The sequence below is a fragment of the Ochotona princeps genome, chromosome 11 (genome assembly GCF_030435755.1).
Source record: "Ochotona princeps isolate mOchPri1 chromosome 11, mOchPri1.hap1, whole genome shotgun sequence".
NCBI lineage: Eukaryota > Metazoa > Chordata > Mammalia > Lagomorpha > Ochotonidae > Ochotona > Ochotona princeps.
The window spans coordinates 43,708,188-43,720,615 of NC_080842.1; the positions used below are offsets into that span (position 1 = coordinate 43,708,188).

A 12,428-nucleotide genomic window follows, 5' to 3' on the forward strand; every position below is an offset into this window, starting at 1 on the left:
TGACTTTGTAATAAAAATAAATAAATCTTTAAAAAAAAAAAAGAATCTGGTAGTTTATGATTGCTCAATAGGAACCAGGTCACTCCTCAACAGAGCCAGGAGTTTCTTCTAGGTCTCCCACACAGTTACTAAAGAGCTTTGGGCCGTCCTCGACTGCCTTCCCAAGCTACAAGCAAGGAGCTGGACAGGAAGTAGAGCAGCTGGGACATGAACCAGGGCCCATATTGGACCCCAGAACATGAAAGGCAAGTATTTAGCCACTAAGCCATCATGTTGGGCCCAAAAAGGAAAAACTACAAAAACTAAGTTTTACTGCTTGGATGATTAAGCCATAGAGAAAAAGGAAGCAAATGTTACAAAAATTTAGAAGAATGGTTACTTAGATCTGGTGTGAAGAGGATTTTGTTTGTTAGAAAACAAGGTAGAGGGCTTGACACAGTAGCTCAAGTGGCTAATTTTCCCCATTTAAGTGCTGGTATCTCACATCCATGCCAGTCCTGTCTATTCTACTTCCCAACTAGCCCGGTTTGTGGCCTCCGACAGCTGCAGAGGGTGGCCCAAAGCTTCGGGACCCTGCACCCACGGGGGAGACCCGGAAGACGCTTTGGGCACCTGGCTTTGGATCAGCTCAGCTTTGGAATAGGCAGTGAATCAGCAGCTCGAAGATTTTTCTGTCTCTTGTTCTCTCTATAAATCTGCCTTTCTAATTAAAAAAAAAAAAATCTTAAAAAAGAAAACATGGCGGAAGATGTCCGAAGCAGCAAATTCTAGTCTTCCAATAAGGATGTTGGTTATAATGACATTTGTTTTATAGAAATTAAGCTCCCCATATATCATGGCTTTCTACGCTTGTGTGTTACTTAAAACAGTCACTAAGTTGAAAACAAGTAAAATAATTCTAAACCTCCAAAGTATGGCGAGAAATACTTTTAACAAGGTTGCTGTATAAACTGAAGGAAAACTAGAGACCTGAAGAGATTTAGTAAGCCGCAATTTCAGCACTGTTTAACAATGTTGGGCCTGGTGCCATGGCCTAGCAGCTAAAGTCCTCGCCTTGAATGTGCCAGGATCCGATATGGGTGCCGGTTCTAGTCCCGGCAGCTCCACTTACCAACCAGCTCCCTGCTTGTGGACTGGAAACAGTCGAGGATGGCCCAAAATCTTGGGACCCTGCACCCATGTGGGAGACCTGGAAGAGAGTCTGGGCTCCTGGCTTCAGCTTAGCACAGCACCAGCCAATCTGTTGTGGTCACTTGGGGAGTGAATCATCGGATGGAAGATATTTCTCTGTCTCTCCTCCTCTTTATATAATCTGACTTTGTAATAAAAATAAATCTTAAAAAAAAACCCCAATGTTTCCTGTAGCAATAGCATTTTGACAACCTACAGAGCTTTGGGGTGAGGCTCACTGTGATTAGGTAAGCTGTAAGAATTTACAACTATGACTTTAAATATTCAAACAGCCAATCAAGGCACAAATTTCAGAAAACTTTTTTTTTTTTAATTTTTATTACAAAGTCAGATATACAGAGAGGAGAGGAGACAGAGAGGAAGTGGAGCTGCCGGGATTAGAACCGGCAACCATATGGGATCTTGGCAAGGACCTTAGCCACTAGGCCACACCGCCAGGCCCCAGCAAACTTTTTAACCTAGATATTCTCAGCAAAGGAAATTGATAATCAAGATTTAAATAAAACCCATGCTTAGTTATCATTTGAGAGAGAATATAAAAAAAACTTAATATGAATTTCTGTGTCTGCAGGGCATCCCAAGAACAATGCCTGTTATTTTTCCCATTCTCCCAAAGCATTGGGAGGGGAAGCAAATTTTTGTTCATCTAAACTTTAACTATAAATTGTATGGTAGAGGCTTGCTTTATTTTATTTTTTCTTTTAAGATTTATTTTTATTGGAAAGAGATTTGCAGAGAGAAGGAAAGAGAGAAATATCTCCCATTCTCTGGTTTGCTCTACAAATGGCCACAACCACTGGAGCTGAGCTGAGCTGATCTAAGCTGATCCACAGCCAGGAGCTAGGAGCTTCCTCCAGGTCTTCTAAGCACAGAGTCCTAAGTCTTTCAGTCATCCTCCTCTGCCTTTCCAGGCCACAAGCAGGAAGCTGGACAGGGAGTAGAGCAGGTGGGACACAAACTGGCACCTATATGGGATGTTAGCATTTAAACGGGGAGGGTTAGCCAGATGAGCCATTGCACTGGGCCCTGAGAGTCTTGCTGTAAGCACAACTCAAATAAATAAATATTAGAAAGAAAGAAAGCAAGAAAGCAAGAAAGAAAGAAAGAAAGAAAGAGGAAGGGAGACAGAGACTCATATAAGAAACAAAAGATATAATGAGTATTTCTCGATTATTATAAGAGAGTCAATAAATACTTGTTATGAGTAGAAATTTTTGTCTTTTAAAATGAATTTGAAGAGAGGATAGAGACAAGGTGGGGGAGGGTGGGAGAAGGTGATTCTGTCCCCCAAAGCCATCAACAACTAAGTCTGGGCCAGGATGAAATCCAGAGCTGGGATCTCTTTAGATCTTAAAGTAGATTGTAGGGGCCCAAGTACTTAAACCGTTACCTGTTGCACCCAAGGTGTGCATTAAGCTAGAATTGGAAGTGCAGCTGAGACAAATTCAAGCACTCGAATATTGGAAGCGGGTACTCCCAAGTGACTTAACTGCTGTTCCAAATCCCTGCCTTGATAGAAATTTTTTGTTTCAAATCCAGGATTACAACAAAATTTCTGGTTCTCCACTTTCAAATAGTCTAATATCTAACATTTTTTAATATTTATTTTTATTCATTTCAGAGAGAAAGAAAGAAATCTTTCTACTTGCTGATTCACATTCCCTGAATGCCCACTACAGCTGTAGCTGGGCCTGACCAAAAACAGGGGCTGGAACTTCAAGTTTCTCATGCTGGTGGCAGGGACTCAACCCTATGAGCTCCCACATGCTGCCTCTCAGGACCAATCAGCAGGCAGCCGGGACTTGGACCAGGTATTCTGATACGGGTGCAAGAGTTCCAAGCAGTGGGCTTAACAAGCTGCATCATAACACAGTAACTCAACCAACACTTTAAATTCATATAAATAAGGTCTTTACACCAGGGTTGATTTTACCTTGGATACTTCAAAATATACTTAGTGAATTAAAACAACACTGGAAAATTACTATCATTAACTGCCCCTTAGTAGCCTTTTAGCTTTAGAGTAATTTTCTATAATTTGACTTAACCTGGCATCTATTTTTTTTCCTAATCAATCTTCATTTTCTTCTGCTGATCTGGTGAGGACTCTGCTGTTGCCTTCTGTGACAGTGTGTAAAATCTCTTCCTGAAAGCACTTTAAACAGTCACTCTCCAAATGTCTTAAGAACACACAAAAACACAACAGGGGCCAGTGCAATGGTACAGCAAGGCATTTCATATGAGCACCGGTTCCAGTCCTGGTTGCTCCACTCTGAATTGTGTGCCTTTTTATGCACCTCAGAAAGGAGCCTAGGGTGGGTCAATTACTTGGGCCCTTGTCTTGAACAAAAGATAGGAAGTTTTTGGCTCCTGGTTTCAGTATGACCTAGTTTGGGCTGTTGTGGCCACTTGGGGAGTGAACCAGCAGATAAGCCTTCCTTGTACATAGATAAAATAAATCTTGGACTAGCACTGTAGCCTAGAGGCTAAAATCCTCACCTTGAATGTGCAGGGATCCCATATGGGCGCTGGTTCTATCCTGCTTCCCAGCCAGCTCCCTGCTTGTGACCTGGGAAAGCAGTCGAGGACAGCCCAAAGCCTTGGGACCCTGCACCCACATGGGAGACCCAGAAGAAGCTCCTGGCTCCTGGCTTGGGATGTGCTCAGCTCAGGCCGCTCCGGCCACTTGAGGAGTGAATCAGTGGATGGATGATCTTCCCCTCTGCCTCTTCCTTTCTGTATATCTGACTTTGCAATAAAAAAAAAATCTTTAAAACACACACACACACACACACACACACAATTCTTTTCCGTGTAGGTGGAAGGTATGAACAAACATGAAAACTTGCACAAGAAAATACCAAAGAATGTTACAGGCTTTCTCAGACTTAACAGTGGCATGACTGCATCCATTCAACATGCTTAGGGTGAAACTTTTTGAATCAGGCAATATAGTACTGACTGCCCCCTCCCTGTAAACCTTTGCTAAATCAATAAAAAAAATCAGAGTGACGGGCCCGGCGGCGTCGCCTAGCGGCTAAAGTCCTCGTCTTGAACGCCCCGGGATCCCATATGGGCGCCGGTTCTAATCCTGGCAGCTCCACTTCCCAGCCAGCTCCCTGCTTGTGGCCTGGGAAAGCAGTCGAAGACGGCCCAAAGCTTTGGGACACTGCACCCGCATGGGAGACCCGGAAGAGGTTCCTGGTTCACGGCATTGGATCGGCGCGCATCGGCCCGTTGCGGCTCACTTGGGGAGTGAAACATCGGATGGAAGATCTTCCTCTCTGTCTCTCCTCCTCTCTGTATATCCGGCTTTCCAATAATAATAAAAATCTTTAAAAAAAAAAAAATCAGAGTGACTACTGTTTTACATAAGTTGCTATATAAATTGTTATATAAAACCATCCTTTCCTGTTCCAATGAGCCTGCAGCCTCTCTTTTTAAAAAATATTTTATTTTATTTTTATTGGAAAGTCAGACATACAGAGGAAGAGAGACAGAGAGAAGATCTTCCATCCACTGATTCACTCCCCAGTGGCCACAATGGCTGGAGCTGAGCCAATCTGAAGCTAGGAAGCCAGAACCTCTTCCTGGTCACCCATGCGGGTGCAGGGTCCCAAGGCTTTGGGCCATCCTCGAATGTCTTCCCAGGCCATAAGCAGGGAGGCTGGATGGGAAGCAGGGCTGCCTGGATTAGAACTGATTGCCCAAATGGGATCCCAGCGAGGACTTTAGCCACTAGGCTACAGCAGAAGGCCCGAACCTGCAGCCTTTTAAACAGCTTTCTAAAAAATTATGTAGGTTCACCTATAGAATGGGAGATTTTTGTCACAGTTTATTATGAACATGTACCCTGTCTCGCATATTTACAAAGGCAGAGATTCCCACAAAGTCTACAAGAAAATCAGACAATCTATTTTGGCTTTAGATCCAAGAGCTATTCTTCAATTTGGCTTCACTATTAATGTAGCCAACATTTTAAGCCCTACTTTAAATCCACATCTATTGCTTAACTGGCCTACAACAAAAGAGGTATGTGATGACAGTCTTGAGGTCAAATACCACTCAAAAAATATGAAAGTATGGAACAAGATGAATAAAGATATTAAACTGAATCAAACTACATCAATGCCTGCACACCACAAACACACATAATTTCCTCTCTTTACTAACAAGATAGCTGCAGATGTTAAGAATTTCAGTTTATAGCAGTTCTACAACTGGGCTTCTGTCACCATAGAAAAAACAAGTAATTTTGCAGTTCAAAGTCACAAAAATAATCCAATCACTCTAAGTAAATTTAAAAAGTTTTGGACAAAAATCTTCAGTCACTTAAGAGTGGCATAGAATCTTTTCTTTATGTGTATATTCTTTTGTTTTTGTAGTTTTTAAATTATTTTTAAATTTTTAATTATTTTTACATATGTGATTAGGGTGCAAACGGGTAAAGGGTACAGGAAGGTGGGTGAGATAATTACTTCCACATTCTCTTTTTTCCCTTTCTGTATCTGGGAGAAGGGGAGAAGCCACACCCAGCCTCCTGACTGCCTCTGTACCCTGGGACAGAGGAGTGACACAGAATCTTAAGTTTAAATTACAGAGTCAGACAAGAAACAAAATTTATGTAAAATTAAACTCTTCCTCTATTTTATTATGGTACAGTAATCTCATCATATTTTAGACATCATAAATATTTCCAGGATATTTGTTTACACCTGCCTCCCTCCTTCTAGTCATTGTAAATACAAGAAAATAATTCAAACTCTTTAAAAACAAGACTAAGTTTCTCAACTTCCTACGTAAACATTTTCTTCTAAGTGATCCTAATAAATTGTCTCCTCCATCGAACAAACATTATTTATTCAGGACCATCACCAAAAGGCCTAACTCCTGATATTCAAAACACAAACATGTATTCCTCCTACTTTACTCTCTTCCCTTCAGAGTTCATTATCTAAAATTATTTCCTTGACTGAGATTCAATCCACAAAATCACTGCTTAAGCACAGTAATGATTTGTCAAAATATCTATTACAGTATCTTTGCATCCATAATATCCAAACTTTTTTCAATAAATCAACTCTCAAACTTATTCTTTGCCCATGATTTTTTTTTTTTAAAGATTTTTATTATTATTGGAAAGTCAGATATAGAGAGAGGAGGAGAGACAGAGAGGAAGATCTTCCGTCCGATGATTCACTCCCCAAGTGAGCTGTAACGGGCCGATGCGCGCCGATCCGAAGCCAGGAACCAGGAACCTCTTCCAGGTCTCCCACACGGGTGCAGGGTCCCAAAGCTTTGGGTCGTCCTTGATTGCTTTCCCAGGCCACAAGCAGGGAGCTGGATGGGAAGTGGAGCTGCCAGGATTAGAACCGGCGCCCATATGGGATCCCGGGGCGTTCAAGACGAGGACTTTGGCCGCTAGGCCACGCCGCTGGGCCCTGCCCATGATTTTTTTAAGGGCTTGGTCCGTCTTACACATCTACTATCTACTGAGTTCTGAAGCTATCAGGAAACTTACATGTCCTGCACAGGGATAATCATTTTCCTTAATGCTCATGTTCATTCTCTCCCACTTTCTCTTAAGACTTCTTTCATATCACTGCCTGTCTATCCAATCTCACTATTTTTTTTTTTTCAATTTCATTTCCTTCTAAATGTCCATACATTCATTCTCTTGGAAGCAATATTGATGTCCAGCTTTCACATGCTTTTTCAATATTCAATTTTAACAAAAACTAGCAACCCATAAATATTTCAAATATATCCATTAACCACAAAAGCCTGTATTGTTTTTAATCTTGTACTTAATTTTGAAACAGAAATCTCTCACTCCATCCTACTAAGATAAGTAAACCCAAAAACCAAAGTTGAGGGAAAAAAAAACCTAGCATGCAGAATGTTAAAAATTTTATTTGGCTCATTTTTAAAGCACTATTGGCTCAGCTGGTAATAAAACATACCTTTGGTTTTAAGTTCAAGAGAAAAATCACTATTACTTACTCCTTTCAGAATAGCAACCCAATACATACCTTTGTAGAAAATGTTTCTTCTGATTTTATTCAAATTAAGATAATGAATCCACATTATTTTACTGCTTAAAAAAAAAAAAAAAAACAAACCTAGGGCTTGTCTTCTAGACAACATTGATTAGGTATGCCAAAAGGCATAAGACTCAACTAGACCACCTGCTGAAATTTTAAACATAGTAAGAGGTTGTAGTTACCTCTTTTTGTAGATGAAGTTTGAAGCAACTGTTTGGCTTTGAGGGAAGTACGAGGCAAGTTTTTCAGCCTTTGGGAAGCTGTTGAAAAATAAGGAACTGTAATATTTGCCTGGAAGTACAAGATAAAGGCTACAGCTTCCTTATACTTGAATAGCTTAACATAAACTTAGAAACTTATCATGGAACAGAAACTATAAGGTGCAAATACATTAGAACCCTACAAGCAGAAGACTTTTAAAAAGTGATGCTTAGTGCATTAAGTTGGGAAGTAAAGGAGATGGAAAGCTTAGTGTGCAGCACATACTTTTAGAAAGTTTGGTATAGATGAGAGAGTCTCTAATGTCAATCAGCCACAACATCAAAGAGAAAACAAAGCACCAGCAACACATGCCGCAGAATGCAAAGAACACAAATATGAAGATCAAAGTCACGCACATATGCACATAATCTAGAATAAAATGAATGCAGGACTTGCTCAATGCAAAAAGCAAATTTTGGCAAAGCAGTTATTATTAGATGAATTACCCTAATATGAAACAGTAATTTCCATACTCAAAAAGACAAAGAAAACGCAGAACCAGACAGGTCCACAGAAAGTCACAAATGATTTTAATCAGTTCAACATCATCATTTTATGGAATAACAGGGACCCACTTTGAGTTACACTGTATCTGAGCTATACACACAGACATACAGGTAGGGTTAGTGTGTGTGTGGATGTGTGTGTGTGTGAAGAGGGGTTTGGAGGAGTCACGGTACCCGCTTTGTAAATTGATCAGTGAAGAATGATAAGCTCTCTTCCAAATGTTTTATCTATGAATTGCATTGAAACTCACAGAACTGCCAAATATGAAGCAGCCTAGGGCCCTCTATATTTAGAGAGGTTCCAATTATTCTGATGTATAAGTCCCCACTTACTCATTTTTTCAACTATTTAAAATGACTCTGGAATGTGAATGCTTTGATAAAATTTGGGCTTCACATTATTCTAGGATTTATATATAAAACAAAAATTCTTACACTGAGAAAATCTGAGTTAGAGTATAGTCACAGGGGTGATAAAAGGACACCTAACAAATCAGAGAGAATGAAGGATTTCTCTCTTCTAATTTCTGTATTTGGTTTCAAATTTTTAACTATTTATACTGTAGCTAAAAATTGCAAAATAAAATAAAATAAAATAAATTTTAAAAAACCCCACCAATTTAATTCAAATATTTTCAGGAAGATAAGCAAAACATTCTGCATACTGAAAAAAATCAAATTTGTAATAGTATCTAATATTCATGCCACAGAAAAGCACAATACTATCACCACTGAATATTATTTAGCTACATGTTTATTCACAAGGTTTCAGTTGCCACTTATTCATTCATTCCTGTCTTCTTTCATTTAGGCAGTGTGATTTCAGGTACCATTTCTGCTATAATAAATTGAATAGCCAACTAGAGATGCACAGTTTCTACTTTCATGAAATTCGTATGCCAGGAGAGGGGAGACAGACAATAAACAAAGCTGTACAATATACGGCCTGCCAGACGGCAACAGTGGTTCTAGAGAAAATTAAGTAGAAAAAGTTGAACAGGAAGGAGGAATTACATTTATAAACAGGGTACCCAGGAAAGATTGCCGTAAGATGACATTTGCACAAAGACCTGAGGGAAGAGAGGGAAACAGCATGTAGCTAACTGGGGGCAGTATTTCAGAGAGAGAATAAAAGCAATCGTAAAGCACACTGAGACTAATGTGTTTAGCAAATCTGAAGAGAAAAAGGCAGTTATTATAGTAGAGTAGATGAAGGCAAGAGATGACCAACTGAACAGAGGTTGGTTACCAAAACTATTAGTCACCAAAAAATTGAAAATATGGCCTTAATATTATATACTGGAATAAATTCTTTTGGAAAAATTCTTTTCAATGAATAGCCACTGTTGATGCTAATGATTAATTTCCAATTATCCTTCCAGCATCATGAGTGATATCATAACTGATAGTGACAGACAAGTAAAAACTCTCCACTGTAATCAAATTAAACATAGACCTGGCTAGTAAAATTAACTTTGCCTTTTACAGAAAGGAAGAAATGAATATTTTCACAAAGTGCCAGAGTCATATGTTGCTCAAATAAGAGCAATAAATTTTTATCTGAACTATATAAATCTTAAGTTCATCAGTTTCCTTTAAAAATCATGTTTATATGACAAACTATTGCTTAAGTGAAATTCTTCACATTCTTCGAACAGAAATATTTTTAAAATGTTTTCTCTAAAATTTTCTTTGCTTTCTCTTTAATATTTTTTATAAATGCAAACTAGTGAGATGTTACTGTGACAAGATACCTCAACACAAGCATTTTTCATGTCACCATTATTCAAGCTAATGTCCTCTTCTACAAAACCAGTTAATTGAAAACCTGTGGTTATCATTCCCCAAGTCATTTCTAGCTTAAATTTCCAACTGCTTATTGTTTGTAGTTCCTTACATCTCCGTTGTGGTCTAAACACCTAATTCAAGTCATCAACACTCTGGTTCGTGGATTAGGGCAGTGTTCTTTGGGGTCTTCCCACATCTAATCCTTTTTTCCCCACTTACATATATCAATTAAAAACAATGAAGGAACTGCCCATGCCCAAGTGTAGGCAAAAGGTGGTTGTACTGTCTGCAGAGAATTTAGAAACTAAGGTAAAAACACCTTCCTGTGTTTTCTATTATCACCACACCCTCAACAAGCAAGGTCAGCAATTGAACACTCCCCCCAGAAAACAAGTTTACTAATCCAAATGATCAATTATAGTTGCAGTCACTGGTGAGTTCAAAGAGCGTATATGAGCTTTAAACTAGACCAACTTGTTATTTTTCAACAAACACTGCAATTCATATTAAGTTAATGAGAACTCCCAGTTTTTGGTTCAACCATGCTTGTTTCTAGAGTAAACTCGCTGCAATATGAAATCACTCAAAACTTGCACCTGCAGAGCACTGCCTCCAACCTTATGGTACATTGTGTCACTACATTTAAGCAAGTTAGAAATAAAAAACAGAGGGCACTGTGGTGGCTCATCTGGCTAACTCTCCACCTATAAGTACTGGCATCCTATATGGGCACCAGTTTGTGTCACAGCTGCTCCACTTCCCATCCAGCTCACTGCTTGTGGCCTGGGAAAGCGGCAGAGGACGGCCCAAAGCCTTAAGACCCTGTACCTGCGTGGGAGACCAGGAAGAAGTTCCTAGTTGCTGGCTTCGGATGACCCAGCTCTGGCCATTGTGGCCATTTGGGGAGTAAACCAATGCAAGATGTTTCTATCTTTCTTCTCTTATGTAAATCTGCCTTTCCAGTAAGAGCAAGTAAATCATTTTTTTTCCCCTAAGATTTATTTTATTTTTATTGGAAAGTCAGATACACAGAGAGGAGGAAAGACAGGAAGCTCTTTCATACACTGATTGACTCCCTAGTGGTCATGACAGCTGGAGTTACTCCAATCCGAAGTCAGGAGTAAAGAGCCTCTTCTAGGTCACCCACGCGGGTGCAGGGTTCCAAGGCTTTGGGCCATCCTTGACTGCTTTCCCAGGACACAAGCAGGGAGCTGGACGAGAAGCAGGGCCGCTGGGATTAGAATAGGCACCCATATGGGATCCTGGCACGTTCAAGGCGAGGACCTTAGCCGCTAGGCTACAACGCCAGACCCAAGAGCAAGTAAATCTTAAAAAAATAAAAGAGAAAAAAACAAAAAAACAGTGACAAAAGTCAATGCAAGAGAATATAAATTATCTCAATTTGGTCATTATAAATGACTCTGAGCTTATATATAAAATTTTTCAACTATGTGAACATTTAAAAATCAGTACACTTGGGACCCGGCGTGGTGGCCTACTGGCTAAAGTCCTTGCCTTGAACGCCCCGGGATGCCATATGGGCACTGGTTCTAATCCCATCCAGCTCCACTTCCCAGCCAGCTCCCTGATTGTGGCCTGGGAAAGCAGTCAAGGACGACCCAAAGCTTTGGGACCCTGCATCCGCGTGGGAGACCCAGAAGAGGTTCCTGGTTCCTGGCTTCGGATCAGCTCAGCACCAGCCGTTATGTTCACTTGGGGAGTGAATCATCAGATGGAAGATCTTCCTCTCTGTCTCTCCTCCTCTCTGTATATCTGACTTTGTAATAAAAATAAATAAATCTTTAAAAGAAAAATCAGTATACTTGAACCCCCCCAAAAACAGCATGGACAGTATGGCAATTTCTGAAATTAATTATATAATTACATTTTTACAAATTTCTGTTAAATTCTTATATTCATTTCCCGTTTGCATAGCAGTTATATCATGAAAAATATCAAAACTAAAATTGAACAGTGATCTTCAGTCAACAATGAGTGCAAATAGATAACTCTGACTAGAGTGTGCAAAGTCCCAATATTCAAAGGACATTAATCCTGAACTAACTCATCTTCAGAAACTAAAACTGTAAAAGCACTGTGACAGAACATTATGTAAAAAGCATTTTCTTTTTTTAACTGACAGTTATAGATTACCAAGTTCAATAAAGGGTATCTGCATATTTTCTGATTATTACTACAAGTCACTGCACGACATGATTACTAAATAACATAGTTTTGTCACATAAATGGGATATTAACAGTAATATTCTCCAGGTGATAAATACTAAACAAGCATAACGCACTGTGAACGAGCATTAACTACCGCTAGACAAAATACCCTTTACCCTTCACTCCCCACCTCATGACATTTGATTTAATCTTTTTATGGTTTACGAATTTCCAGATATCCTTCACTTTTCTTGTCTTTCACTCCCATTTAATCTTCTCTGCTACTAGTATTTTCTACTTAATTTGAAAAAGTTCATCCATCTCTTATTATCTTTCAAAGTAGCTTCTCACCTTTCTTTTGGTCTAATCTCCACATTGATAAGTGAACTTTCTAAAAAGCAACACCGCCTAGAAATTCACCACGACTCCTTCCCTATACTTTACAGGATGCTTCCTAGGTATCTTAGCA

At 39.5% G+C, this 12,428-nt stretch overlaps 1 protein-coding gene across 2 annotated transcripts in view; it reads right to left on the reverse strand.

Annotated features, from left to right (window-relative positions):
- The window catches only part of SLAIN2 (SLAIN motif family member 2), a 74,686-nt gene that overhangs the window by 14,018 nt on the left and 48,240 nt on the right, over positions 1-12,428 (reverse strand). Inside the window, exon 7 of one of the 2 annotated variants that reach the window (XM_058670131.1) lies at positions 7,418-7,495. The exons of the other annotated variant lie outside the window; for it this stretch is intronic. Coding sequence (XP_058526114.1) covers positions 7,418-7,495 — 78 coding nt within the window. The remainder of the gene's footprint in view (positions 1-7,417; positions 7,496-12,428) is intronic. 2 annotated transcript variants of the gene reach the window in all.